The sequence below is a fragment of the Pelophylax lessonae genome (genome assembly GCF_965119305.1).
Source record: "Pelophylax lessonae genome assembly, chromosome: 3".
In the NCBI taxonomy this organism is placed as follows: domain Eukaryota; kingdom Metazoa; phylum Chordata; class Amphibia; order Anura; family Ranidae; genus Pelophylax; species Pelophylax lessonae.
In genome coordinates, this window is record NC_138770.1 from 53862181 (window position 1) to 53887933 (window position 25753).

General features: G+C 43.5%; 1 protein-coding gene across 1 annotated transcript; it reads right to left on the reverse strand.

Annotated features, from left to right (window-relative positions):
- Positions 1 to 334: 334 nt before the first annotated feature.
- LOC309550318 (integrator complex subunit 9-like) lies at positions 335 to 25537 on the reverse strand (the record flags this gene model as incomplete). Its single annotated transcript, XM_082250715.1, has 5 exons — positions 335 to 591; positions 3778 to 3915; positions 8752 to 8850; positions 22915 to 23085; positions 25496 to 25537. 5 exons carry the CDS (start codon positions 25535 to 25537, stop codon positions 415 to 417), a joined length of 627 nt encoding a protein of 208 aa, XP_082106841.1. The 3' UTR covers positions 335 to 414.
- Positions 25538 to 25753: the final 216 nt, after the last annotated feature.

Here is a 25753-nt window from a genome sequence, read left to right on the forward strand (position 1 = left end):
ACATTCACAGACATGACAAGGCATGATGGGAATTGTAGTTCCTGAACAACTGGAGTGCCGTAGTTTGAAGACCCCTGGTATAGGTTATACCCTAAATATGGCGTAATATGTAACATGTTGGTCAAGGTGATCCCATCCTTAACAATGAGGATATTTAAAAAAAAAAAAAAAAAACCACAACAGGCGACATCTTGAGATAAAAAATACATGTAATTATATAAATCTGTACAAGTGTGCACATTTACAAAGGTTTAAAGATCCTCTTAAAGGACAATTTACTATGAACACCATTGGTCTGTCCATTAAATAGACAGCAGCTGGAAATTCAAGCTCCCCCTGGATGCCAAATTTGGGAATTCAGTCCAATGTTCAACAAATCTCCCTTCTCTGAAGATCCGAAAACGGCAAGCCAGTCTAAAACTTCTGCAAGAATTTCAGCACCATGTCCCTAAGTCGCACCCGAAGTCGCTCATCGTGCTCGCAGATGATATGGGTGGAGTCTTCCTCAAACTGGATGAGAGTATCGGCCTCCTGCAAGTGGACGATGTGACCCTTGGCGGTGTCCTCTATCTTCACATCGCTGAATCCGTGCTGTAATTGGAGGAGGGCAAATCAGTACATCAGACAGACTATTGGAGGAAGGAATTTACCAGCATCCAATAATGTTACCCTCCACCACAGACCAAACAAATATAGAATGTTCTTAAAAATTCAGTTCCTTGTACTTTTCTATGTTTAGGTCTATTTTTTTTTCTGTCACTGTGATGTCATATGTTGTATACATTTTTTTTTTTCAAATTTAAACAAAAAAAATAAATAAATAAATCAATCACTTTCTCTGATCTGGAATAGCTTACTTAACCCTTTCCTACTGTTGCCCCATGAATCTTTAGGAAAAGTGCTGGGAGGTGAAGACAGGAATTATGATCATGTGACCGCTGTGATTGGCTGTTAAATGGTCGTAAAGCTCCTGATAACATATACAGTATCTCGATGCAAAAATCCTGAGGTAGATAAAGGGGGATAAAAGGTACCAACATATACACCAAGATATACAGTATCTCACAAAAGTAAGTACACCCCTCACATTTTTGTAAATATTTTATTCTATCTTTTCATGTGACAACACTGAAGAAATGACACTTTACTACAATGTAAAGTAGTGAGTGTACAGCTTGTATAACAGTGTAAATTTGCTGTCCCCTCAAAATAACTCAACACACAGCCAATAATGTCTAAACCGCTGGAAACAAAAGTGAGTACACCCCTAAGTGACAATGTCCAAATTGGGCCCAAAGTGTCAATATTTTGTGTGGCCACCATTATTTTCCAGCACTGCCTTAACCCTCTTGGGCATGGAGTTCACCAGAGCTTCACAGGTTGCCACTGGAGTCTTCTTCCACTCCTCCATGACATCACAGAGCTGGTGGATGTTAGAGATAGGGATGCACCGATCCGATATTCGGATCGGATATCGGCACCGATATGGCCATTTTAGATGGATCGGGGAATCGGTAACATTGCCTGATCCACTGGCCGATCCGGTTTTTGCTTGGTAATGGCTCAGCCATCCCTTACTAGGTGCAGTAGTAGTATGGGATGGGAGCCGCTACTTCCTGTATAGGCCCGGATCACAGGCGGAGTGATATCAGATGCACTCCGCCTGTGAATGGAGGAGCCGTACATATGAAGCAGCGGCTTTGCTCTGTACTGCAGCCACTTGCTTTGTGTGTAGCTCAGGATCGGTTCCGGTATCGGCATTTTCACAACGCCAAATATCGGTATCGGGTCCAAAAAAGTCAGATCGGTGCATCCCTAGTTAGAGAACTTGTGCGCCTCCACTATCCGTTTGAGGATGTCCCACAGATGCTCAATAGGGTTTAGGTCTGGAGACATGCTTGGCCAGTCCATCACCTTTACTCTCAGCTTCTTTAGCAAGGCAGTGGTCGTCTTGCAGGTGTGTTTGGGGTCGTTATGTTGGAATACTGCCCTGCGGCTGTCTATGAAGGGAGGGGATCATGCTCTGCTTCAGTATGTCACAGTACATATAGGCATTCATGGTTCCCTCAATGAACTGTAGCTCCCCAGTGCCGCCAGCACTCATGCAGTGACTTGCCTCATTTAAAGTCCCATGACCATTCTAGTTCTGTTTGTCTCCATCCCCACATTCCTCCTGTCACCCCTGCGGATCAGGGACCAGAACGTCTCCGGTCATCTTTAGGCCCCATTCACACCTGACAGTTCACATCTCCACTCCAAGTTGCCTGAAGCCAAACTCCTGAAGCTCAAAAAAGTTCTGGGGCTTTATTTGTAGCTCCAATCGGGCAGATTTGGGCGTTTTTGGCGCCTTTTTATTCCCATAGAAGCACACAAAATGCACAATTCGCGTGTTTTTATGTAGTATTGCGCGTTTTGTCGCGCGACTTGGCGCGTTTTTCTGACCCAGGAAGTGGATGAATAACATAGCAACAAACGATGAAACAGATGATCTTTTATCTATTGGCTAATAAAAAAATGCCCAAGAGCAAAAATGCTGCAAAAAACGCGCATTAAAAAGTGCCAAAATCGATCATAAAAACACGCCAAAATTGATCATAAAAACGCCCAAAGACGCTACGCTCAGGTGTGAATGCAGCCTTATGGTATAAGAAACCAGAAGCGACAATTATTTAGTCACTAATGCTTTCAGCCGGTTGTTTACTGGCCATTATGGCAAAGGGAAAGCTTCGGATCAAATCGATTCAGGTTTCATCTGAATCTTTCAAGTGCATAGGAGAGACTTGCTGATCTAATAGACCTCAGATCTCTCGGTAAAGATGACCTGTCACTGCCTATTTTGCCCCTTTTACACATGTGCGACCTAAAGGTCACGTGATTTTTTTTGCCACGATTTTGACTGGAATTGAAGCAATGCCTGTGTAATCTTGGGCAATGGACCTCAAAACGCATCAAAGTCGAACCGCAGGGACTACTTTGAAGTCGCTCCGACTTGAAGTCGCACAGATATGAACGGTACTCATTGGAAATCATGAAACTTTGCAGTCCCAAGTCGCAGGACAAGTCGCCCAAGTGTGAAAGGGACCTTTCTATCACAAGAGAGGTTTACATTCCTTGTGACAAGAGAAAACACATTCTAGGGACAGTGTAAAAATATAAACAAATGTATAAAATACATTTAAAAAGGAAAGATATTTTTTACACTAATGCAGAGAATGCATTAAAGTAATAAAACTTTAAAGCAGTAGTAACGCCCCCCCCCCCCCCCCCCAAAAGAAAAAAGAAAAAATGGGCCCCTGCAGGATAAGGCCATAATGTGCAAACGTACGCCCCATATTTGCACATTATGACAGACTTATCTTAAAATGAACCCTCCAGCACGGTCACTGCTGCAGGGCTTCCATCTTCACCCGTTCTTCCTTCCTGGGTTTCGCAGGCTTAGGCTGTTTGAGTGGCCGAGCCGCAATGACCCCATTCCTGTGCACATGACCGCTGCACAGTGCTCTGAATGAGCGGCACCCTCCATTCAGAGTGCAAAGCGCAAGTGTCAGTGACCTCACCGGCTTCTACTAAAGTAAATATCTTCTAAATGTCGCACATTTAGAAGATATTTACTGTACCTACAGTTAAGCCTGATTATAAGCGTACCTGTAGGTATAAATCAAAAAGCAAACTTTACTACCACTTTAAACCCTTACAACAATTGTAAAATACAGCTGCTGAGAAACACCAGGCTGGGAAGGAAGGCACACAGAATACAACTGTGGGTATTCCACTTACCTTCTCCAGGGTCTGTACAAATTGCTCCATGGGAATGGTTCCGCTCAGTAGAGCTTTGAACGGCTGGCTCTCTGGACTCTCCTCCGTGGCTCGCTTCCTCTTCTTACCTGACGGAGGTGGCACGGTCTTCGGAGGAGGCTGAGCAAGAAACCAAAGAAACTTCCATTATAATAGTGCATGGAGGTTCATTTTTTCCTCTACAGACTCCGTACAAGTGTAGAGTCCTACTTATAATGTCCTACTATGCAGGCCATGAGGCCAAAGCCATTCTATTCTGTATGCTGTGCTGTACTTTACATACTCCACACCACTCACCTCTACTGTACGTTATATACTCCATGCCACTCACCTCTACTGTACGTTATATATTCCATACCACTCACCTCTACTGTACGTTATATACTCCATGCCACTCACCTCTACTGTACGTTATATACTCCATGCCACTCACCTCTACTGTACGTTATATACTCCCCACCACTCACCTCTACTGTACGTTATATACTCCATACCACTCACCTCTACTGTACGTTATATACTCCATGCCACTCACCTCTACTGTACGTTATATACTCCACACCACTCACCTCTACTGTACGTTATATACTCCATACCACTCACCTCTACTGTACGTTATATACTCCACACCACTCACCTCTACTGTACGTTATATACTCCATATCACTCACCTCTACTATACGTTATATACTCCACACCACTCACCTCTACTGTACGTTATATACTCTATACCACTCACCTCTACTGTATAACAATTGCCTTGATAATGTGCCCAAACCCCTATTATTGTGTAATAGAAAGATGGGGCTTTGTATGGGCAATTGGAGAGAGGAGGACCACAATTATCACACCATATAATTAATTAAAATTGCTCTCTTTATTGAACAGACACACACATATATATATATATATATATATATATATATATATATATATATATATATATATATATATATATAGACAAAAAACGAAATATACAAACCCAAATCCAAAAAAGTTGGGACACTGTACAAATTGTGAGTAAAAAAGGAATGGACTAATTTACAAATCTCGTAAACTTATATTTTATTCACAATATAATATAGATAACATATCAAATGTTGAAAGTGAGACATTTTGAAATGTCATGCCAAATATTGTCTCATTTTGGATTTCATGAGAGCTACACATTCCAAAAAAGTTGGGACAGGTAGCAATAAGAGGCCAGAAAAGTTAAATGCACATATAAGGAACAGCTGGAGGACCAATTTGCAACTTATTGGGTCAATTGGCAACATGATTGGGTATAAAAAGAGCCTCTCAGAGTGGCAGTGTCTCTCAGAAGTCAAGATGGGCAGAGGATCACCAATTCCCCCAATGCTGCGGCGAAAAATAGTGGAGCAATATCAGAAAGGAGTTTCTCAGAGAAAAATTGCAAAGAGTTTGAAGTTATCATCTACAGTACATAATATCATCCAAAGATTCAGAGAATCTGGAACAATCTCTGTGTGAAAGGGTCAAGGCCGGAAAACCATACTGGATGGCGGTGATCTTCGGGCCCTTAGACGGCACTGCATCACATACAGGAATGATACTGTAATGGAAATCACAACATGGGCTCAGGAATACTTCCAGAAATCATTGTTGGTGAACACAATCCACCGTGCCATTCGCCGTTGCCGGCTAAAACTCGATAGGCCAAAAAAGAAGCCAAATCTAAACATGATCCAGAAGCGCAGGCATTTTCTCCGGGCCAAGGCTCATTTACAATGGACTGTGGCAAAGTGGAAAACTGTTCTGTGGTCAGACGATTCAAAATTTGAAGTTCTTTTTGGAAAACTGGGACACCATGTCATCCGGACTAAAGAGGACAAGGACAACCCAAGTTGTTATCAGCGCTCAGTTCAGAAGCCTGCATCTCTGATGGTATGAGTGGCATGAGTGTGTGTGGCATGGGCAGCTTACACATCTGGAAAGACACCATCAATGCTGAAAGGTATATCCGAGTTCTAGAACAACATATGCTCCCATCCAGACATCGTCTCTTTCAGGGAAGACCTTGCATTTTCCAAGGATCCGGGTACTGAAATGGCCAGCCTGCAGTCCAGATCTTTCACCCATAGAAAACATTTGACGCCTCATAAAGAAGATGCAACAAAGAAGACCTAAGACAGTTGAGCAACTAGAAACCTGTATTAGACAAGAATGGGACAACATTCCTATTCCTAAACTTGAGCAACTTGTCTCCTCAGTCCCCAGACGTTTGCAGGCTGTTATAAAAAGAAGAGGGGAGGCCACACAGTGGTAAACATGGCCTTGTCCCAACTTTTTTGAGATGTATTGATACCATGAAATTTAAAATCAACTTATTTTTCCCTTAAAATTATTCATTTTCTCAGTTTAAACACCTGATATGTCATCTATGTTGTATTCTGAATAAAATATTGAAATGTGAAACTTCCACATCATTGCATTCCGTTTTTATTCACAATGTGTACAGTGTCCCAACTTTTTTGGAACCGGGTTTGTACTATAACTACATAGAAAGACTGGCTAAAAGAAAAACGCATATGTAGAAATATATTCCCAAGGGGAATGCCGATACAGTGTATCTCATTAGATGTTACGGTCTCTAGATAGCACGGTCTAGGGTCCCCAGCAAGCCGACGCGTTTTGCAACAGGGCTTCCTCAGGGCTAGAGAGACCAAGGCAGACCGATATTTCCAGCTGCGATAGAGACCTTGGCAGACACATGCGTTGAGGGGCAGATCAGTGCAGGCAGATATATGCAAGAGGTTATATGCAATGATGTTTACATGAGCTTTTACGTAGGAGTTAGTGCCGGTTCACACTATAGCGATGATAGACATCGCATGTGATTTGCAGAGCAGTGCTGTGCGAATCATATGCAATGTCTATCACAGCACTGCTCTGCAAATCACATGCGATGTCTGTACGATGCAAATTCAGTCATACAGATTGTATGGCTGAATTTGCATCACACTCGGACCAAAGTCATGCAGGAGACTTTTTTTGGTCCACACCAGAATCGGATCACATGGGGGTGTTCATGCGATCTGATTCCTGTTCAAACTGACAGTTTTCACTGCGATATGCGAACTAATCTGGGGGTGTCATTAACTTTGTATTGACACTCCCAGCGATTCGCATATGGCAGTGTGAACTGCCTGCGAGTCGGGTGCGATGCAGTGGTTTGCAGGGTTCCAGCATCGCACTAATATGAACCGCCACCTAAAGGTAAACCAAGGAAAGCCGGCACAAAGCAGCAAGTTCTAGCAAATTATTATTTCAAAGTGAGCCAACAGCTCTGGACAATCCTGCTGCTGTGTTTCAGCCTACGGACACAGAGGCCTTAGTCCTAGCTGACTGCTAATACCACATACTCAGTATGACTAAAGCTGAACATAGATAGACTGAATTTTGGCCAGTTCAGCAGGGACTGGTCGAGATTCGATCCATGTATAGGCAGGCTGGTTGTTCTGAAGTTTATCCATCGATCGACTTCAATACAATCAGCCGGTCAGATTTTTTGCCGTCGGCTATCATTATGTTCTGCTGACAGGGAAGGCTACTTGCCAGCAGAACCCAATAGTTCTGTGGGAGGGATTTCTCCAACACCACTGACTGTGTTGATGGGGGAATAGAGCGGTTTTCTTTTCTGTAACCTGTGGCTGCCGGAAAGAAAATTGAATCATCTATGGCCTGCTTAAGTCCTCTTTGTAGGCAGAACTTGTTCATTTTTACATAAACATTTGCAAGGACTTGCTGCTATGTACCTTCTTTCATAATTTTACTCTATGGTTTACGCTCAGACAGGATCCTAGGCTTCTGAGTAGTCCATTAAGATGGGGAGGTAAAGCAATATCCCCCACAGCTATTGCCTTTTGTATCAATTGACCCTCCTTTTTAGATTGTAAGCTCTAACGAGCAGGGCCCTCTGATTCCTTTTGTTCCAAATTGTATTGTAACTGTAATGTCTGCCTTCATTTTGTTAAGTGCTGCGCAAACTGTTGGCGCTATATAAATCCTGTATAATAATAATAATACTTGGTTAAAGGTACACACCAGTGAAAGAAAAAAGACTTTGTGCAACAAATAGGCAATTCGATCTAGAAATTTGGTTTTCCATCCTTCTATTGCTGCTGTGCCAGGATGCCCTATCTGCAGCCATTATAAAGTGTGGATTGGACAATTCCATCCGCATGGCACTCTGTATCATGGCATGTGATGGTATCCTGGCCCCCAACAACCCCTGGTCTTCTCCCCCTGAGTGGGTCAGGCTCTCATCCAATCAAGTGGCCAGATGTCACTGACACCTCCAGCACAATGACTGGCTGTGTAGCCCTAGTGTGCGGCTGCAACTCCTTAAGAACCCCTAGCACATGGGGCCATCTAGATGCAGTGCACCTGGGAGAGATAGGTGCAGTGTCCAGCTGTCAAAGTCTATGGCAGGCTGCGGCTATGAGACTGAATGCCGTTCGGACTTTAGGGATGAAGGACCACAACAAAGGTCTTCTTCACCACGTAGTACAGTGTTCACCCTCGTCCATCCACAGCCTGCCAAAGACTTTCACAGACTGCAGGCATCAGGGCTGGAGGCTGTAGCTGCCAATCTTGGATGCACTAAAACTCCAAGTGGGAAGCACTTCACCTAGACAGCCCTGTGTGCAGGCGGCCTTAACAACCCTGTGAAGACACTGAGAGGAAACAAACTGGGTTGGTATTCGAGAAAACTCAGGTTAGGGTCAGCTGTGTTGACTTTCTGGATTTTAACCAAAACAGTACCCAACTGGGGCATACAATGCTGTAATCTGTCACATGGCTTACATATATCAGCCGGCTTTAATTTGTGGAGGGCCTGTGACTGAGCACCTGCAGAAGACACCATTAGGGCATCCAGGTAACTGGCTTCTTCACCCATACCTGAACTCCCTTGCCCCAGGCCCAGTCACTCACCTGCAGGACATGCTTGTTATCTTTCGTATACAGAACGGCAGACACAGTCGCCAAGGAGACGCCAGGTTTAATTTCCATCGGCACCAAAGACTCGGCCAACTACACAAGAAAAGGAAAAAAATACAATGGAGAATATACAAATATACAATAAAAAATATAAAAATATGCAATGGACAATATAAAAACGTATACATCCTGGACCCCACTGCATGATTTCTAATGGGACAAAATAAATCATGGCATTTTTTAGAAACAGAAGAGTCTGTTATTACTAATAGAGTAGTTATTTTTGGACTATTATTAAAGCTGAATTCATGGATGATTTTAAAAATCTCTCCTTAAGGTGATCCTAAACCCTCTATGGGGAAGTGTATTAAATCTAGAGTAGCTGTACATAGCAACCAATCGGCTTCTTTCTTCCGCTTGTTCAGTTGAAGCCCAACTCTGGGTCCATTTTTAAAAAAAAGGTTTACCCATGTAGTGGTGCTGTGTCCGCACTGCATTGGTTAACGGCTTGTTTTGTCTAGCGGTGAACAAAGAGCCTATACTCACCTGATCCTTCAGAATATGGTGCTCCCCCACGTCCAGAGGTGGTCTGTTCCCAACGTATTCACATCCAGAGCCTTTCTATGGGTGTGATGTCAGGAACATTCCACCGCACAAGACTGCGGGCGAGGGGTGGTCCAGGAGCTGCAGGAAACGATCTTGAGCTGGGAGGATTGGAGGATTAGGGGAGTATATCTCATATCTCCAATCCCCTAGACCAGTGGTCTCCAAACTGTGGCCCTTTGCTTGCCTTTATCTGGCCCTTGAGACATAATTCCTGCCACTGACACCAACAGTGGGGCACTAATCCTCCCACTGACAACAAAAATGGGGCACTTTTCCTTTCATTGACACCATTGATAGGCCACTATTTCTTTCACTGACACCAGCGACTGGGCACTATTCCTTCCACTGACACCAACGACTGGGCACTATTCCTCCCACTTATACCAATGATGGGGCACTATTCCTCCCACTTATACCAATGATGGGGCACTATTCCTCCCACTTATACCAATGATGGGGCACTATTCCTCCCACTGATACCAATGATGGGGCACTATTCCTCCTACTGACACCAATGATGGGGCACTATTCCTCCCACTGATACCAATGATGGGGGGCACTATTCCTTCCACTGACACCAATGATGGGGCACTATTGCTTCCATTGACACCAATGATGGGGCACTATTCCTCCAACTGATACCAATGATGGAGCACTATTCCTCCCACTGAAACCAATGATGGGACACTATTCCTCCAACTGATAACAATGATGGAGCACTATTCCTCCCACTGAAACCAATGATGGGGCACTATTCCTCCCACTGACACCAATGATGGGGCACTATTCCTCCAACTGATACCAATGATGGAGCACTATTCCTCCCACTGACACCAATGATGGGGCACTATTCCTCCCACTGACACCAATGATGGGGCACTATTCCTCCCACTGACACCAATGATGGGGCACTATTCCTCCCACTGACACCAATGATGGGGCACTATTCCTCCCACTTATACCAATGATGAGGCACTATTCCTCCCACTGACACCAATGATGGGACACTATTCCTCCCACTGACACAAATGATGGGGCACTATTCCTCCAACTGATACCAATGATGGGGCACTATTCCTCCCACTGATACCAATGATGGGACACTATTCCTCCCACTGATACCAATGATGGGACACTATTACTCCCACTAACACCAATGATGGGACACTATTACTCCCACTAACACCAATGATGGGACACTATTACTCCCACTAACACCAATGATGGGACACTATTCCTCCCACTGATACCAATGATGAGGCACTATTCCTCCCACTGACACCAATGATGGGACACTATTCCTCCCACTGACACCAATGATGGGGCACTATTCCTCCCACTGACACCAATGATGGGACACTATTCCTTCCACTGATACCAATGATGGGGCCAGAGGCGTACCTAGGGTCTCCAATGCCCTTGGCGAGAAGCTGTATCGGCGCCCCCTCCCCATCATTAAAGAGTTAGATATTCTGTTTGTCTTTTTACATCAATTTCTATTAATTTTTAATCGTCTGCATATCCATTGAAGATAATGTTTAGGTTATACAGTCCTTTTTCAATTGTTTTGACTCAGAAACAGATATTGCATATAAGCATAGTAGTCAGATGAGATTTAGGCTAAACATGTGATATCACATTCAGAAGAAATATAATATATTAATAGGTTTTATATTTTTTTCTGATATAACTAATTTTACATTTTTAAAAGGTGCTATGCTATAATAAAAGATAAGAATCTGTATTCAAATTATATGAAAACAATATTTTTTTTTATAAATTCTTTATAGGTATGCCAAGAACAGTTACAACAAATAAGCCATAATACAGGATCAAAACCAACAATAAACATAGAATGCAACAATTAACCCTGATGTGAGACGGCCTATGGTGGCCAAAGGTGCCCCAAAAAACAGGATAGAAAGGGGGGGGGGAGGTAGGGAAGCGGAATGGTCGGAAGGGGCATGCCCTCCAAGCAGCACGAGACAGGGGGAGGGTTAGATCCCATGGTCCGCAGAGCTGGGCACAGGCCATCAGCAGTCAGTAACAAGCTAGGTACATCAGTCTAGCAACCGTCGATAGTCCTCTGAGAAAACAAATTAGTGCCAGGACAAAATGTTTTTTAACCACTTGCCGTCTGCTCACTTGAGCACTACTGCGGCAAAGTGGTTGGTTATAGTCTGGCGACGTAGAGTCACAGCGGGAGTCGGGCCAGGGGAGGAGCAGCGGCGATCGCCGCTGCTCTTCCCCGATCGTCGGGGAATCGAGTGCGGAGATCCGCCCGCTTGTGTAAACACAAGCGGGCGGATCTCCTAAGTGACAGGCAGGGTCAGATTGCAGGGTTCAGCATAGCTGAACCCTGGATCTGTCCTTGTGTCACACAGTCCCCTCCCCCCACACACGTTAGTAAGCACCAGGCATACATTAACCCCTCCCTCTCCAATAAAATTAACCCCTTCCCTGCCAGTGTCATTTTTACAGTAACAGTGCATATTTATAGCACTGATTACTGTAGTAATGTCACTGGTACCCCCAAAAGTGTCAAAAATGTCAGTCAGGGGTCCGATCTGTCCGCCACAATGTCGCAGTCCCGCAAAAAAAAAAAAAAAATAACGCAGATCGCCGCCAATACTCATTAAAAAAAAAAAACACCAAAAATGACAGAAATCTTTCCCTTAGTTAGTAAACGCAATAACCTTTGTGCAAACCAATCAAAATACGCTTATTGTGATTTTTTTTTTAACCAAACATAGGTAGCAGAAAACAAATTGGCCAAAAATTTAAAAAAAATTTAGATTTTTACATTTTTTGGGGGGGAATTTCATATAAAAAAAAATGTCAAAAATATTGTTATTTTTTCAAAAATTACGCTCTTTTTTTGTTTATAGCGCAAAAAGTAAAAATCGCACAGGTGATCAAATACCACCAAAAGAAAGCTCTGTTTGTGGAAAAAAATGGACGTAAATTTTGTTTGGGTATGGCGTCGCACGACCGCGCAATTGCCAGTTAAATTCGCACAGTGCCGAATCGCAAAAAGTGGCTCAGACGTAAGACAGCATAATCCTCTAGTGGTAAAGTGGTTAATGTTATGCTTTTTTATCAATTATGGATAACTCTCCAAGTAAAAAGAAAAGCTGCCTCTGTGCTTAGCTTGGCTATCTAAAATTTCACTTTTCTCGCTTTGACTGTAGCAAAATCGTCTACTATGGCATCTACATTAATCTGTGAAACCATTTTATGTTCGATTGATAATAAGGCAAGGCTGGTTAATCTTTCTTGGCTCATTGTAGAACGTAGATAATTCTTTATCAACTTGAGTTTGCTAAAGCTGCGTTCACAAGACGCCACGGTCACTGGTAAGGTTAAATAAATTCGAAGTGCTGTTTTGATGTTTGGATAGATATCACCCAGACAGTACTCTTGTATACACTTCAATAAATCAATGGGAGTTGCTGACTCTAATTCCTTGATCAGCTCCTGCACTTGTTCTTTGAAGACTTCTAATTCGGAAACAAGCTCCACGATGTCTACGTCCGATGAGTAGCGAAGTCCGAAGTCAGTGGAATGTTTTTTCAGCTCACTGAAACTCTTATTCTTCAAGTTATTACCACACAAAAAGGAAAATTCTGAAGCTATAGCTGACATGGCCTCATATCGTGACTTCATTTCGGTTACAATTCTGTCATAAACTGTATTTATTTCTCTTCTAAAGTTTTGTTCGGGGGAAAGATGGGGGTCTTTGTCAGAAGCACTATCGTGAAACAATTTCACTTTCTTCACCCTCACATTAGGAAAGTCGCCTTCTAAATCCATTTCTGAGGATTTCTCTTTGGCAAACATTATGCCTGGTTCCGTTCCATCATCTCGCATTTTCTGCAATGATTCTGTGAGACCCTTTAACATTTTGTTTGCTACATCAAGAGAAATAGCCTTGCTTTGAAGAGACTGGTTGACCTTGTCAATGCAACACAGTATTCTTTCCCATATGTGAAGAAGGCAAAGAAATCTGAAGTCTATTTGTCTAATCAAAGTTTCTGCTCCAAATGCGGTTTCCTCATTATAATTTGTGCGATCTGACATGTCATTCAGTACATCAAAAACAGATTTTACAGACTTTTTTAAGGCGCTAACTGCCCTCTGTTTGGATGACCACCTCGTATCGCTGTGACCTTTTAAACTAACTTCAAGTTTCTGCATTAAAACTTGCCATCTTCCTGTGGAACCACTGAAAAAATTGAAGATTTGCTGTACAGTTCCAAAAAACGTTAACATCATCGGTGAAACACTTTCAGCATGGGAGCCAACAAGATTTAAACTGTGGGCAGCACAGGGTATATATCTTGCCAATTCATTAACCTGAGATAATCTTGCTTGTACTCCGCTATATTTTCCAGCCATATGGCTTCCATTATCGTATGCTTGACCATGGCAGTCATCGATTTTCAGACCGTCTGCCTGCAGTTTTAATAAAATAGTATTTGAAAGGCCCTTTCCTGTTTTTTCATCTGTATTAATAAAATCAAAGAAACTTTCCTCAGTTTGACAAAGGCCATCCGAGAGGTCTACAAACCGTATCACTTGACTCATCTGCTCCATCCGAGCACTATCTGGGGTGCAGTCAAATATGATAGAAAAATATTTTGCTGCTTTAATTTTTTTCAGTATCTCCTCTTTTACTTTTCTGGCTATTAACACAATTAACTCATTTTGAATTTTCGGTGAAAAATAACTCACAGCGTGTTTGTTTTCTTTCATGTAGGTCATGTGAGCTGCTAGCTGAGGGTGATAATGGCTTAACAATTCCAAGGTACTGAGGAATATACCACATTCCGGCTCCCCTGCGATTCCCTTCCAATTGCTTCCACTAAATGCCAAATTGTTTTTGGCACAAAACAAAATGACGTCAACAACAACTTTTAAAATATTGCGCCATTTCTCCTTTTCTTTTTGACGTCTGCTTTGTATTTCAGCATCCACATTTTGACCAATTTTTAATCCCCTTTCAAAGTCTTTACACGTCATGTAGCAATCTCTGTGATGGGATGAGTTTTCATGAATTTGAAGAGACGGATTTAAGTGTTTTCAAAAAGGCTGTGAGTTTGGGGCTCTTGGAAAACAGTAGACATGGAAAACAAAAAAGAGCATCTTTAGATTCGCTGTAAATCATCCATTGTCTTCTGACACGTTCCCCATTTTTAAGATTCTTATAAAACCATTTGGCGTCAAGATGTCTTCCGTCATCGGAGGTTGGAAATTTAAATTTGGATATATCGACTGTTTCAGGGCCATGGTCAACAACAAGCTGTGTACGAACACTATCGGTGATCTCAGGAATTCCTGGCCACTTGGCTGGATCTTCATAAGCAATCACTTTTAGTTGTACTTGGTTACAGTTGCCATTTGAATCTTGTTCTTCGTCGTTCACACCTGTTATAGGCTCACTGCTCTTTGTCTCTGTAGATGTGCATGAAGAAGAAGCCACAGCGAAGTCTTCAACCTGTGGAATCACAGAATCATATTCATTTCCTATAGGTTCTGTAAAAGACATTTCAGCTTCATGGCTCTGACAGTTGCTTGCTTCTTTTTCTGTCAAAGGATGTTGATTAGCTCCGTCTGCATCTGTATTACAACCACTAGCATATCCCTCGTTGTTTGGGTGCAGCCAGTTATTAAAGCGGAGTTCCACCCAGTGGATACTTTTTTAATAAAAATACCCCCGGGACAGTCAGGGCTAGTACATTCCACAATGGCTAGCCTCTGATCTGTCCCGGGTTGCACTTACCTTTTAGGAGAAATACTTACCTTGAAAAAGTATTCTCCAGCTCTGCCATCTCAGGTGTGGGCAGCTTGAAGCCAGCGCGAACCTCTTCGGCGTCCTCTTCCTTCTTCTTCGGTCCCACAATGCACTGCACCGGCCCCGCCGTCACTTCCGGTGCGCGCGCGTTGTCCCTCCACAGCTTCTGGGCATGCCCAGACGCTGTTTAGAAGGGAATGACGCGCGCGCACCGGAACTGACGTCAGGGCCGGTGCAGGCGCATTGATTCCTGGGAGCGATGACGTTCAGCTCCCAGGAATCATTGCAAAGCGGAAGTGACGAATCGCCGTGGCCGCCGAGGGGAGGAAGAAGGAAGTAAGGTAAGTATATTTTCTCTACAAGGTAAGTAAAAAAAAAAAAAAATTGCGATTATCCATTTGTTTTTCAGGTGACCCGGAGCGAGAAGATGGAGGCAAGTATCAATTTAGGGTGGAACTCCGCTTTAAGACCTCCAGATAAAGAAGCAACTTTTTTTTCTCTTTCTCTTTTCAGCTTTCTAAATGCACTACCAGATGGCTTTTTAGGTCCCATGTTGCAGGCACTGTTTTGCCCCTCAACTTCAAAGAAGTACAGGGAAAACCTCTGCAGACAGTCAGATAATTAACCACTTGCCTACCGGGCACTTTCACCCCCTTCCTGCCCAGGCCAAATGTTCAGCTTTCAGCGCTCTCACGCTTTGAATGACAATTGCGCGGTCATGCTACACTGTACCCATATAACATTTTTATCATTTTTTTCACACAAATAGAGCTTTCTTTTGGTGGTATTTAATCCTCTCTGGGTTTTTTTATTTCTTACAAAAAAAAAGAAAAAAGACAGAAAATTTTGAAAAAATAAAAAGTTTTTCTTATTTTCTGCGAGTAAATTTTGAAAATAAATAAATGTTTCTCCTTCACTGATGAGACGGCACTGATGGGCACTGATAGGCTGCACTGATGAGGTGGCACTTATGGGCACTGATGAGGAGGTACTAATATGCCGCACTGATGAGCACTGATAGGCGGCACGGATAGGAGGCACTGATGAGCACTGATGAGCACTGATAGGTGGCACTGATGAGCACTGAGAGGTGTCACTGCTGAGCACTGAGAGGTGTCACTGCTGAGCACTGAGAGGCGGCACTGATGGGCACTGACGGGTGGCGCTGTTACTGGGAGGCCGTTTAAAGACGGCCTCCCGGGAAATTCGAGTCCGCGCTGTAGCCGTACTTCGGCTATAGCACGGACCGGAAGTGGTTAATCTATGTTAAATGGGCACAAAAAAAAAAAACGTATGTTTAATTGAAATATTGAATCAAGTGTATTATTGCAATAAATGATTGCTAATAAAATGCTTAAACTTGATGCAATATTTCCATTAAAAATACCATTCAACACAACAGCACTCACCTGTCTACTTCGTACAAGGTATTGGACACCCCTGGGTCATTAACCACTTGCGACCGCCGCACGACTATTTACGCCGGCAGTCAGCCCCTCACAGGCAAAGTGACATAGTACTACATCGCTATCCTGTGAGGCTCTAGGGGGCAAGCGCACGCCGCCGGAGGCGCGCTCCCGCCCCCGCTCGTTCACGGATCCCCCCCCCCGCGCGTGTGACCGGCGGACCCGATATCCGCCGGTCACTCGCGGCGATCGTCTGTTACAGAGGTAGAAAGGCAGGCGGCTAATGTAAACAAAGCCGCCTGTCATTCTCCCTTGAGTAAAAGCAGAGATCATACGATCCTGCTATGTAGGATCGTAGATCTCTGCTGTTACATGAAAAGCCACATCCCTGCACGCCCCTAGGGACACACTTAGCCACTGCATCACTAATAAAGTTAACCCCTTCCCTGCCATTTTTACAGTAACAGTGCATATGTATAGCACTGATTACTGTAGTAATGTCACTGGTACCCCCAAAAGTGTCAAAAATGTCAGTCAAGGGTCCCGATTTGTCCGCCGCAATGTCGCAGTCCCGCAAAAAAAAAAACGCAGATTGCCTCCATTACTCGTTAAAAAAAAAAAAATAAAATAAAAATGACATAAATTTCCCGTAGTTAGTAAACAAAATAACTTTTGCGCAAACAAATCAAAATACGCTTATTGGGATTTTTTTTACCAAACATATGTAGCAGAAAATAAATTGGCCTAAAATGTTAAAAAATTTTGATTTTTACATTTTTTTTGGGGGGAATTTCATACAAAAAAAATGTGAAAAATATTGTTATTGGATAAAATGTTTCTTACACTCCCAAAATGAGGCGAGGTATATGCAGCATACCTGGTTGATGAGCGGCGTGGCGTTGAGGTCTAGGAACTTAAGATAACCAGTTGGTTTGCTCTCTAGTGGGAATACCACAGCTCACCTCCTTTCTCCTATTCTTATTGAATTGTATGGCCATATGATCTACATAATCTTCTGAGGTCACGTTCTATATCTATCATAAGGGACCCTATGCTTATCCTAGCAATTCCCTGTGGCCTAATACTGTCATAGCTATTCTATGGTTATATACATGCTATGTCCCGTATGCTGCATATACCTCGTCTCATTTTGGGAGTGTAAGAAACATTTTATGCAGATATCTTTGGACCTCCTAAATCCTCTTTTCGACCCACACCTTGTCTCTTACTTTTTCTTATCAAGAAATCATTGATTAATTCCTCTTGAACAGAAATCCTGAAGAAGCGGATTCCCCGCAAAACATGTAGAGTAAGATTGAAGATTTTTTTTTCTGAGTGGTCCCCCTGTGTGGGTAGATGCACTAATATCCTATCTACACCAGAGGAATTTCTCATTGAATCATTACTTTTGGGTTTTGTTCATCTTCAATGGCTTATGCGCCGTTAGTGGACCATTATACTATTATGAGTGTTGTTTACTTTCCTCCCTGTATGGGCGGCTTCTTTTAATATTTGTGTTAGCAATAAAATTTGTTATTTTTATATAATCACTGTGTTGTAAGTCTTTGAGGTACCATGAAAGTCCTCAGTGCCTCAACTCTATTTCCAAATCTGTATATGAATCTTTAGGACCTAGGTACAATCTTAATTATATTATCTATGTAGCATATACTATTTGTCATAGTTTCATATTAGGTAAGGTTGAATAACCACTTCCCACCCAACAATGTCATATGATGCTGTGGACTGAGTTGGGATATCTGAATGATGGGTGCAGCTGCAGGCATCATCCAGATATCTTTTTTTTTTTTTCTGCCGACGATTCCCTTCACAGTAAAAACAATCATAGCGGCTGTTCAGCAACTTGATTGTTTTTACAGGCAAAGAGAGGGAACATCCCCCCCTCCCGCCACCTCCTCTGGTGCTTCTACAGGCTCGCCTGTATAATTGGTAAACCGGAGAATGAACCGTCCGGCGGCGGCCATTTACCATAGAGATGACCCAGGACTAGATGGTCCCCGGTCATCTCTATGACCTTCGGAGGCTGGGCGTGACGTTTTGACATCACGCTCAGCCTCTGCAGTTGTAAACGCTGCCTTAGCCTCGGCTGGGAAGCCAAGATTGTTTTTTTTTTTTTTTAGGCTTTCCAACCTAGAGGCGAGATCTGGGGAATAGACCTCAGATCTCGTTATAAAGGGAACCTGTCATGCCCTATTTCTATTAAAATGGATGCATTCCTTGTAGTAAGTATAAGGGCTCTTTCACACGGGCGTTCCATATGTCCGTTTTTCATCCCATCCATTTGCGGATGAAAAACGGACATAATGTATCTCTATGTAAATACGGATGTCAGCGGATGATCATCCGCTGACATCCGTTTTTTGTCAGTTCAGTTCAGTTTTTTTGAATGGAGGAGAACCCTATTTTTTCCTCCTTTCAAAAAACGGAACGGACGCAAAAACGGATGTCAGTTGTGTCATCCGCTGACATCCGTATTTACATAGACATGCATTATGTCAGTTTTTCATCCGCAAACGGATGGGATGAAAAACGGACATACGGACCGGATGACACAAGTGTCATCCGTGTCCGTTACAAAAAAAAAAAAAAAAGGACCTGATCGGGCAAAAAAAAAAAAAGGAACGCCTGTGTGAAAGAGCCCTAAAAGTGATAAAAAAAAATGTAAAAGTAAAATAAACAAAAAAAATTTAAAGCGCTCCTGGTCCCCACACGCAGAAGTGGACACATACGTACGTATGTAAACGGCATTCAAACCATGAGAGGTATCGCTGCGAGCATTAGCGCGAGAGCAATAATTCTAGCACAAGACTTCCTATGTAACTCTAAACTGGTAACCCGAAAAAGATTTTTAAAGTGTCACCTATCGAGATTTTTTAAGTACCGAATTTTGGTGCATTTCCAATTGTGTACAATTTTAAAGCATGACATGTTAGGTATCTATCAACTTGGCGTAACACCATTCACATTATGCAAAAAAAAAAAAAATCAGGCTAACTTCAGTTTTTTTTTCTTTGATCCATAAAACAATTTTTTTGCCCGAAAAAAAAAAAAAAACATGTTTGAAAGAGCTGCGCAAATACCGTGCGACATAAAAAGTTGCAACGACCACCATTTAATTTCCTAGTGACTCGCCTAAAAAACATATATAATTTTGGGAGGTTATGAGTAATTTTCTAGCAAATAAATGATTTTTACATGTAGGAGAGAATTGTCAGAAATGGCCTGGGTGGCAAGTGGATAAAGACAATAGTCCATTAAGTTCAACCTGTGTAGGTGTGTGTGTGTCAGTGTCGATAATCATTTCCCATATCCTCCATGTTGTGTTCACTAATGCCCCATACACACGTGCAGATTATCTGCAGACTTTTGTCTGCAGACTTACCAAAACCATATAATATGAGGTCAAACCTAAACACTTTCAATTTGTATGCAATCCGGCAGGCCCTTGCACTACATAGAAAAGGTAAGTCTGCAGACAAAAGTCTGCAGATAATCTGCACGTGTGTATGGGGCATTAGATGCATGTGCAAGAGTCTTAAAAATACCAATACTCCCTGCTGACACCACCAATTGTGGAAGAAAGATCCACATGCTTATCGCTCTGACAGTATAAAAGTTATACAAGTACTGGGACTTTTTTTATCTTAATATTGTGAATGCATTAAAAAAAAAAAAAAAAAAGTGTAGACCTTAGAACTACTTTAAATTTCCTTCCCTAGTTTATCTTTTCTTCTTTACCAAACTGCTAAAACCATTTTTTAAACCCCATGACATCATCATTGCTACAACCACCATCTAGGAATATTTGTCCTTTGGAAAGAGATGGCATTGGAGTGCCCAACATCACATCCTGTGCCTATTCCAGTTTCCTCTGTGTCCCAGAATGCTTTGGGACATTAGCAACGGTGTTGGGCAGGATTGTGGGTAGAGACGGCATTGTGGACGGGAGGTCCTTTGCATGGCTGTCAGGAAAATCATGTAAGTGTGGATGGGCAGAACAGACAGGGTAGTGAAATAAGTTGTCAGCTAACGGATGCAGCACGGATGTGTGCAGGGCCACTGATAAGGCAGTACAGCCAGCACTCCTGGGGCCCAGACCACATCAGTTCAAAAGGGGGGCCCGGGCCCCTGCTGAGTCCGGCTGTACTATATTATTACAGACCCCGATCCTCTTCTGTCTCCCCTTGCAGCTCTGCCAACTTCTCCTCCTCTCCCTCCCTCTGGCTGCACTGCAATGGGAATTGGATCTAGCACATGCATCCCTTCTATCTGCTGTCTGGACCCCCTTTGTGCTGCTTTCCCCCATAGTGCTGACGGCTTCACTAATCTCCCACCGGAAGCTGCTGTGGGCACAGAAGGGGATGTCATTTACTTCCCCCTTCCTTTCCTGAATAAACACAGTGAGTGATCGGTTCCAAACACTCCTGTGTCCATTCATCACTGAAGTCTACTATGCTTCAGTATGTGAATGAGCAGGAGGCCTCAGAGTGCTTCCTGTTCATTTATCTGTGCAGCTGAGGCTGTAGAGAAAGGGACTGATAAATCTATGTCCTCAGTCGCTTTCGGCAGGGGGGGTCCTCTCAGGTAGGCTGTATGGGGCCCTGTGATTGCTAACAGCAGCCCTGGATATGTGGGAAGGACCCAACCTAGACAGTGGTGATGCCATTATGCCACGGCAAAGGAGAACAAACTAAACAAGGGCAGTTAGATGAGTGGTGGCCCCTCTCAATGAAGAGAGTTAAGTGACCACCGGTCTTAGAAACACGATAACAGCGCAATGAGCCCTTTAATGGGTCTTTTACAGACTAATTACTCAGTGACTGCTTGTCTATAAAACAGAAAGAATACTGCTGAAAGGTTAGAGAAGACTGCAACAAAAGTGCTTTCATATTCCTGACCGGAGTTCAGCTTTAACCACTTGCCGCCAAATCATGTACATGTATGCTATTGTGTTCAAGTGGTTACACCGGGGCCATGGCTGCAGCGGTCAGCAATAACCCGGTATCGAAATTTGCAGCCAGCGATTCCCTACCCTATAAAAAGTGACCTGAGCGGCTGATTAGCCGATGATCCAGTTTGGCTATTTTTTTTATTTTTCCGCATACAAATAAAATTTTTAATTTTTGGCAATAAAAATAATTAAACCACCAGAACATTATATATTTTCTGAAAGCAGAGGCCATGTAGAACAAAAAAGAGTGATAGTTGCAAATTGTTTGTTTCGCATGATATTTGCGCAACTGTTAATTAAACGCAAACTGTCAGGAATAAAAGATAATAAAATAAATTTTAGTGCAAAACCACACCATATAATACCCATTTTTGGGTAAAATATAAAAGATGAGGTTGCACTGAGTAAATAGATCCCAAACATTCCATGTCTTAAAATTGAGTGTGACCACAATATCGCCAAAAACGATGGTGCCCAAAAATCCCCATAGATGACGCTTTAAAAGCCTTTACAGCTGATCAGTTTAGAGTTAACTAATAGCTCTTGTGCTAGAATTATTGTTCTCACTCTGACGTTCGCAGGGATACCTCACACGTGTGGTGCGACTGCGGTTTACATGCGCGTGCACACCCTGAGCAGGTGTGCGGGGCTACAGGGGTTGTCGCCATTTCTTTTTTTTTTTTTATATAGTATTTTTTTTTTTTTAAACTTAATTCTTTTTTTATATTTATTTTTACTTGATTGCTATCACAAGCGGTTAATAAACCCCTATGTGTTAGCATTGGGCAGGTGAAGGGTACTCTTTATGGAGACATAAGGGGTCTAATAGGCCCCAATGTCTCCCCTCCCCTTCACACCATCTAACCAAGCACAGATCAGCTTGGTTAGATGCGTCTGATGGCTGTACTGGCCAGGAAATGGTGAATCTGAAACCGGAAGTGACATCACTTCCTGTTTCACTGTTTGCATGTGAGATCCAGGCATGGATTTGCCTCGGTCTCACTGAAATCTCTCTCCCCTCGCCACCGGCCGTGTTCCAGGACATTGCATGCGAGATCGAGACATGGATTTGCCTCGGTCTCACTGAAATCTCTCTCCCCCTGGCCACCGGCCATGTTCCAGGGCAAGGGTGAACAGGGGACAGCCCGGGAACCATGGGGGGAGGAGGAAGGGGGGGCACTGAGCTGCTGGCTCAGCTATCGGCAGCTATGGAGCTGCTGCATCACTTTCACCTTGAAGTCGAGACCTGGCTCTACAAAACACATTAAACTTTCACTCTTTGGACATACATAGTACGCCCAAAGAGCTGAATTGGTTACAAGGAGAGATTATTCGTCTTGTTTACAAAAATCATGCAAATACAAATGTGTGGCACTCACCTCTGGCATGACCTCGATCTTCTCATAGCGTCTCTTGAAGGGAAGGGCGAGCACCTCAGCGCGGCGGTATGACATGGGGGGAGGCTGGCAGTCTATCATGAGGTCGGAGCGGTGGGACTGGGCAGCTGGTGGCTGTGTGTACTGCTCTGGACATACTACATGCAGAGGCTGCTGAACAAAGCCAACACAATAGAAGTTAGAGAGCAGTTTTTCGATTAGGTAAAATGGTCAATTCATCCAAAGCTCATACTTCACATGGGGGGCAGAAAGCAGGCCATAGATGATGCGATTTTCTTTCTTTCAACCACAGTCAGTGTTGATGGGGAAATCCCTTCTGTGGAACTACTGTATTCTCCCCGCAGGGGAAGGGGGGGGGGGCTGTCCCTGCCGGGAGAATACAGTGATTATTGCTAGCTGCTAGCGGCTCTAGCCACTGGCAATAATGGCATGTAAAAATCTGACATGCTGGTAAGTTGATCAATTGATTGACTGGGATACAATCAGCCTGTCCATAGATGGTTTTGAATCTCAGCCGGTCCCTGCTGAACCGGTCAAGATTCAAACCATCTATGTGGCCCGGCTTAAAGTGATTGTAAATTCTCGCTTAAAAAAAATAAAATAGCAAACACGTTATGCTTACCTGCTCTGTGCAGTAGGTTTTGCACAGAGTAGCGCGGATCCTCCTCTTCTTGGGTCCCTCTTCTGTGCTCCTGGCCCCTCTCTCCTGTTAAGTTGCCCACGGCAAGCAGCTTGCTATGGGGGGGCACCCAAGCCAAGTGACAGCTCCTTGCGTCCGTTCAGACGCGGAGCTGCGACCTACCCCCACTCCCCCACTCTACTGATTGGCTGACTGACAGTGACAGCAGCGGGAGCCAATCGCACCACGCTGCTGTCCCAGCCAATGAGAAGGGGAATCCCGGGCAGCTGAGAAACTCCTGCAACATTGCTGGATAAGGACAGGCTCAGGTAAGTATTAGGGGGGCTGCTGCACACAGAAGGTTTTTTTTATCTAAAAAATAAAAACCTTCTGCCTTTACAATCCCATTAAGTCTACACAGTTGCTGGAGCCAATACAAGGATGTCATTCTATTCCTATTAGACTTCCTATTAGACTTTTATTTATTTCTTTATTTGACAATGCAACAGAAATCGCCTATTAAAGTAAATCTAGCTCATTCAATGGCGATGCGGTAATCATCTGCGCTGTGTTACTGTTTTCTGACAGTGGGGAGACTCCCCCTGCCGTCAGAATACACTGATCAGAAATGGCTGCATGTGCTGATCGAAAACAAAATTTTACAGCAGGACCATTCATGAGAAGTCAATTCATAGTTGGGAATGTCCAGAGATCGAAATCGGTCTGCTGCCTGCTCAACCAGCCAAATATAAATCCATCTATGGCCAGCTTAAGACTACAAGGACAAAAAGTTTTGGGAACTATGGAGGAACTCCTACCAAAGGAACAAGAATGGGTAACTTGTAGGGCTGCAACTAATGATTATTTTAATAATCGATTAGTTGCCGATTATTTTTTCGATTAATCGATTAATCGGATAAAATAATAAAAAAAACTCAATATGCCTTTTTTTTCATTTATTTAAAATAATAATGAGCAAACAGAGTGTAAGTGCCGGTTCACACTTGTGCGATGCTGGAAGGCTGCGTATTCGCAGCCTGTTCCCGCATCGCATCCGCACAAGAGGCAGTTCACACTGCCATATGCGATACGCAGGGGTGTCAATTAAATGTTAACGACACTCCCAGTTTGATCGCATATCGCAGTGCGATCTGACAGTTAGCACAGGATCGGATCGCACAAGTGTGAACCACTGCGCGATCCGATCCTGATGCTGCTGAAAAAAAGGGTCATGTGCGACTTTTGTGCGGGTGCAGTGCGAATCAGCGCACCCGCAGTAGTGTGAACCAGCACTTAGTGCCGGTTCACACTTGTGCGGTTTGCGAGATCGCATGTAATTCGGAGCGCACTGCTCCTAAATTACATGCGATCTCCTGTGCGGATGCGAGTTCAGCCATACACTTTGTATGGCTGAATTCGCAGCGCATCCGCAGCAAACTCGCACATGAGGCATTTTTTGAGCCGCCTCAGGATCGGATCGTGTAAAGCGTGTTGATGATCGTGTAAAGCGACCCCACATCAGCAGTCACCAGGATGCAATCTGAAATCTCTGTTAGGTCGTCCAGAAGGGTTATGGCATGTTTTGTATCCCTAAGGTATGCGTATGTTTCACACACCAAGGGCTGCAAGTAATGGTCGTTGTATTGACCGAGCCTTGCTGTTACTGACTCAATGCCATTTACGATCGGTCGACCTGGGGGGCAAGTCTGATGCTTATGGATTTTAGGGAGAAAATAAATTATAGGGGTCCTACAAAACAAAGGGTTAAGGTACTGAGCCTCCTTTGAGCTCAAAATCCCTTGTTTCTCTCCTCTGTCAATCAAACCCCCAAGTTCTTTTTTGAACTTGATCATCGGATTTCCAGGAAGAGGGGAATAAGTGTCCCTATCACTCAACAATCTCTGCATCTCTTGGCGATAGTAATTGCCACTCATCACAACCAACCCTCCTCCCTTGTCCGCTGGGCGTTACACGATCATCAACCATGAAGATGCTCTGAGCTCAGTAAAATGGGCACTAAATAAGTCAGATTTGCCATTGAAACATCGGAGATTTTTGGTAGAGTGTTTAGATTTCTGTCTGCTAAAGAACTATTTTTGGTATGACAAGAAATATTTCCTACAAGTAAAAGGAGTGGCGATGGGGGGGACGGTTTGCCCCCAGTGTGGCTAACTTGTTTATGTCACACTGGGAGGAAGAGGT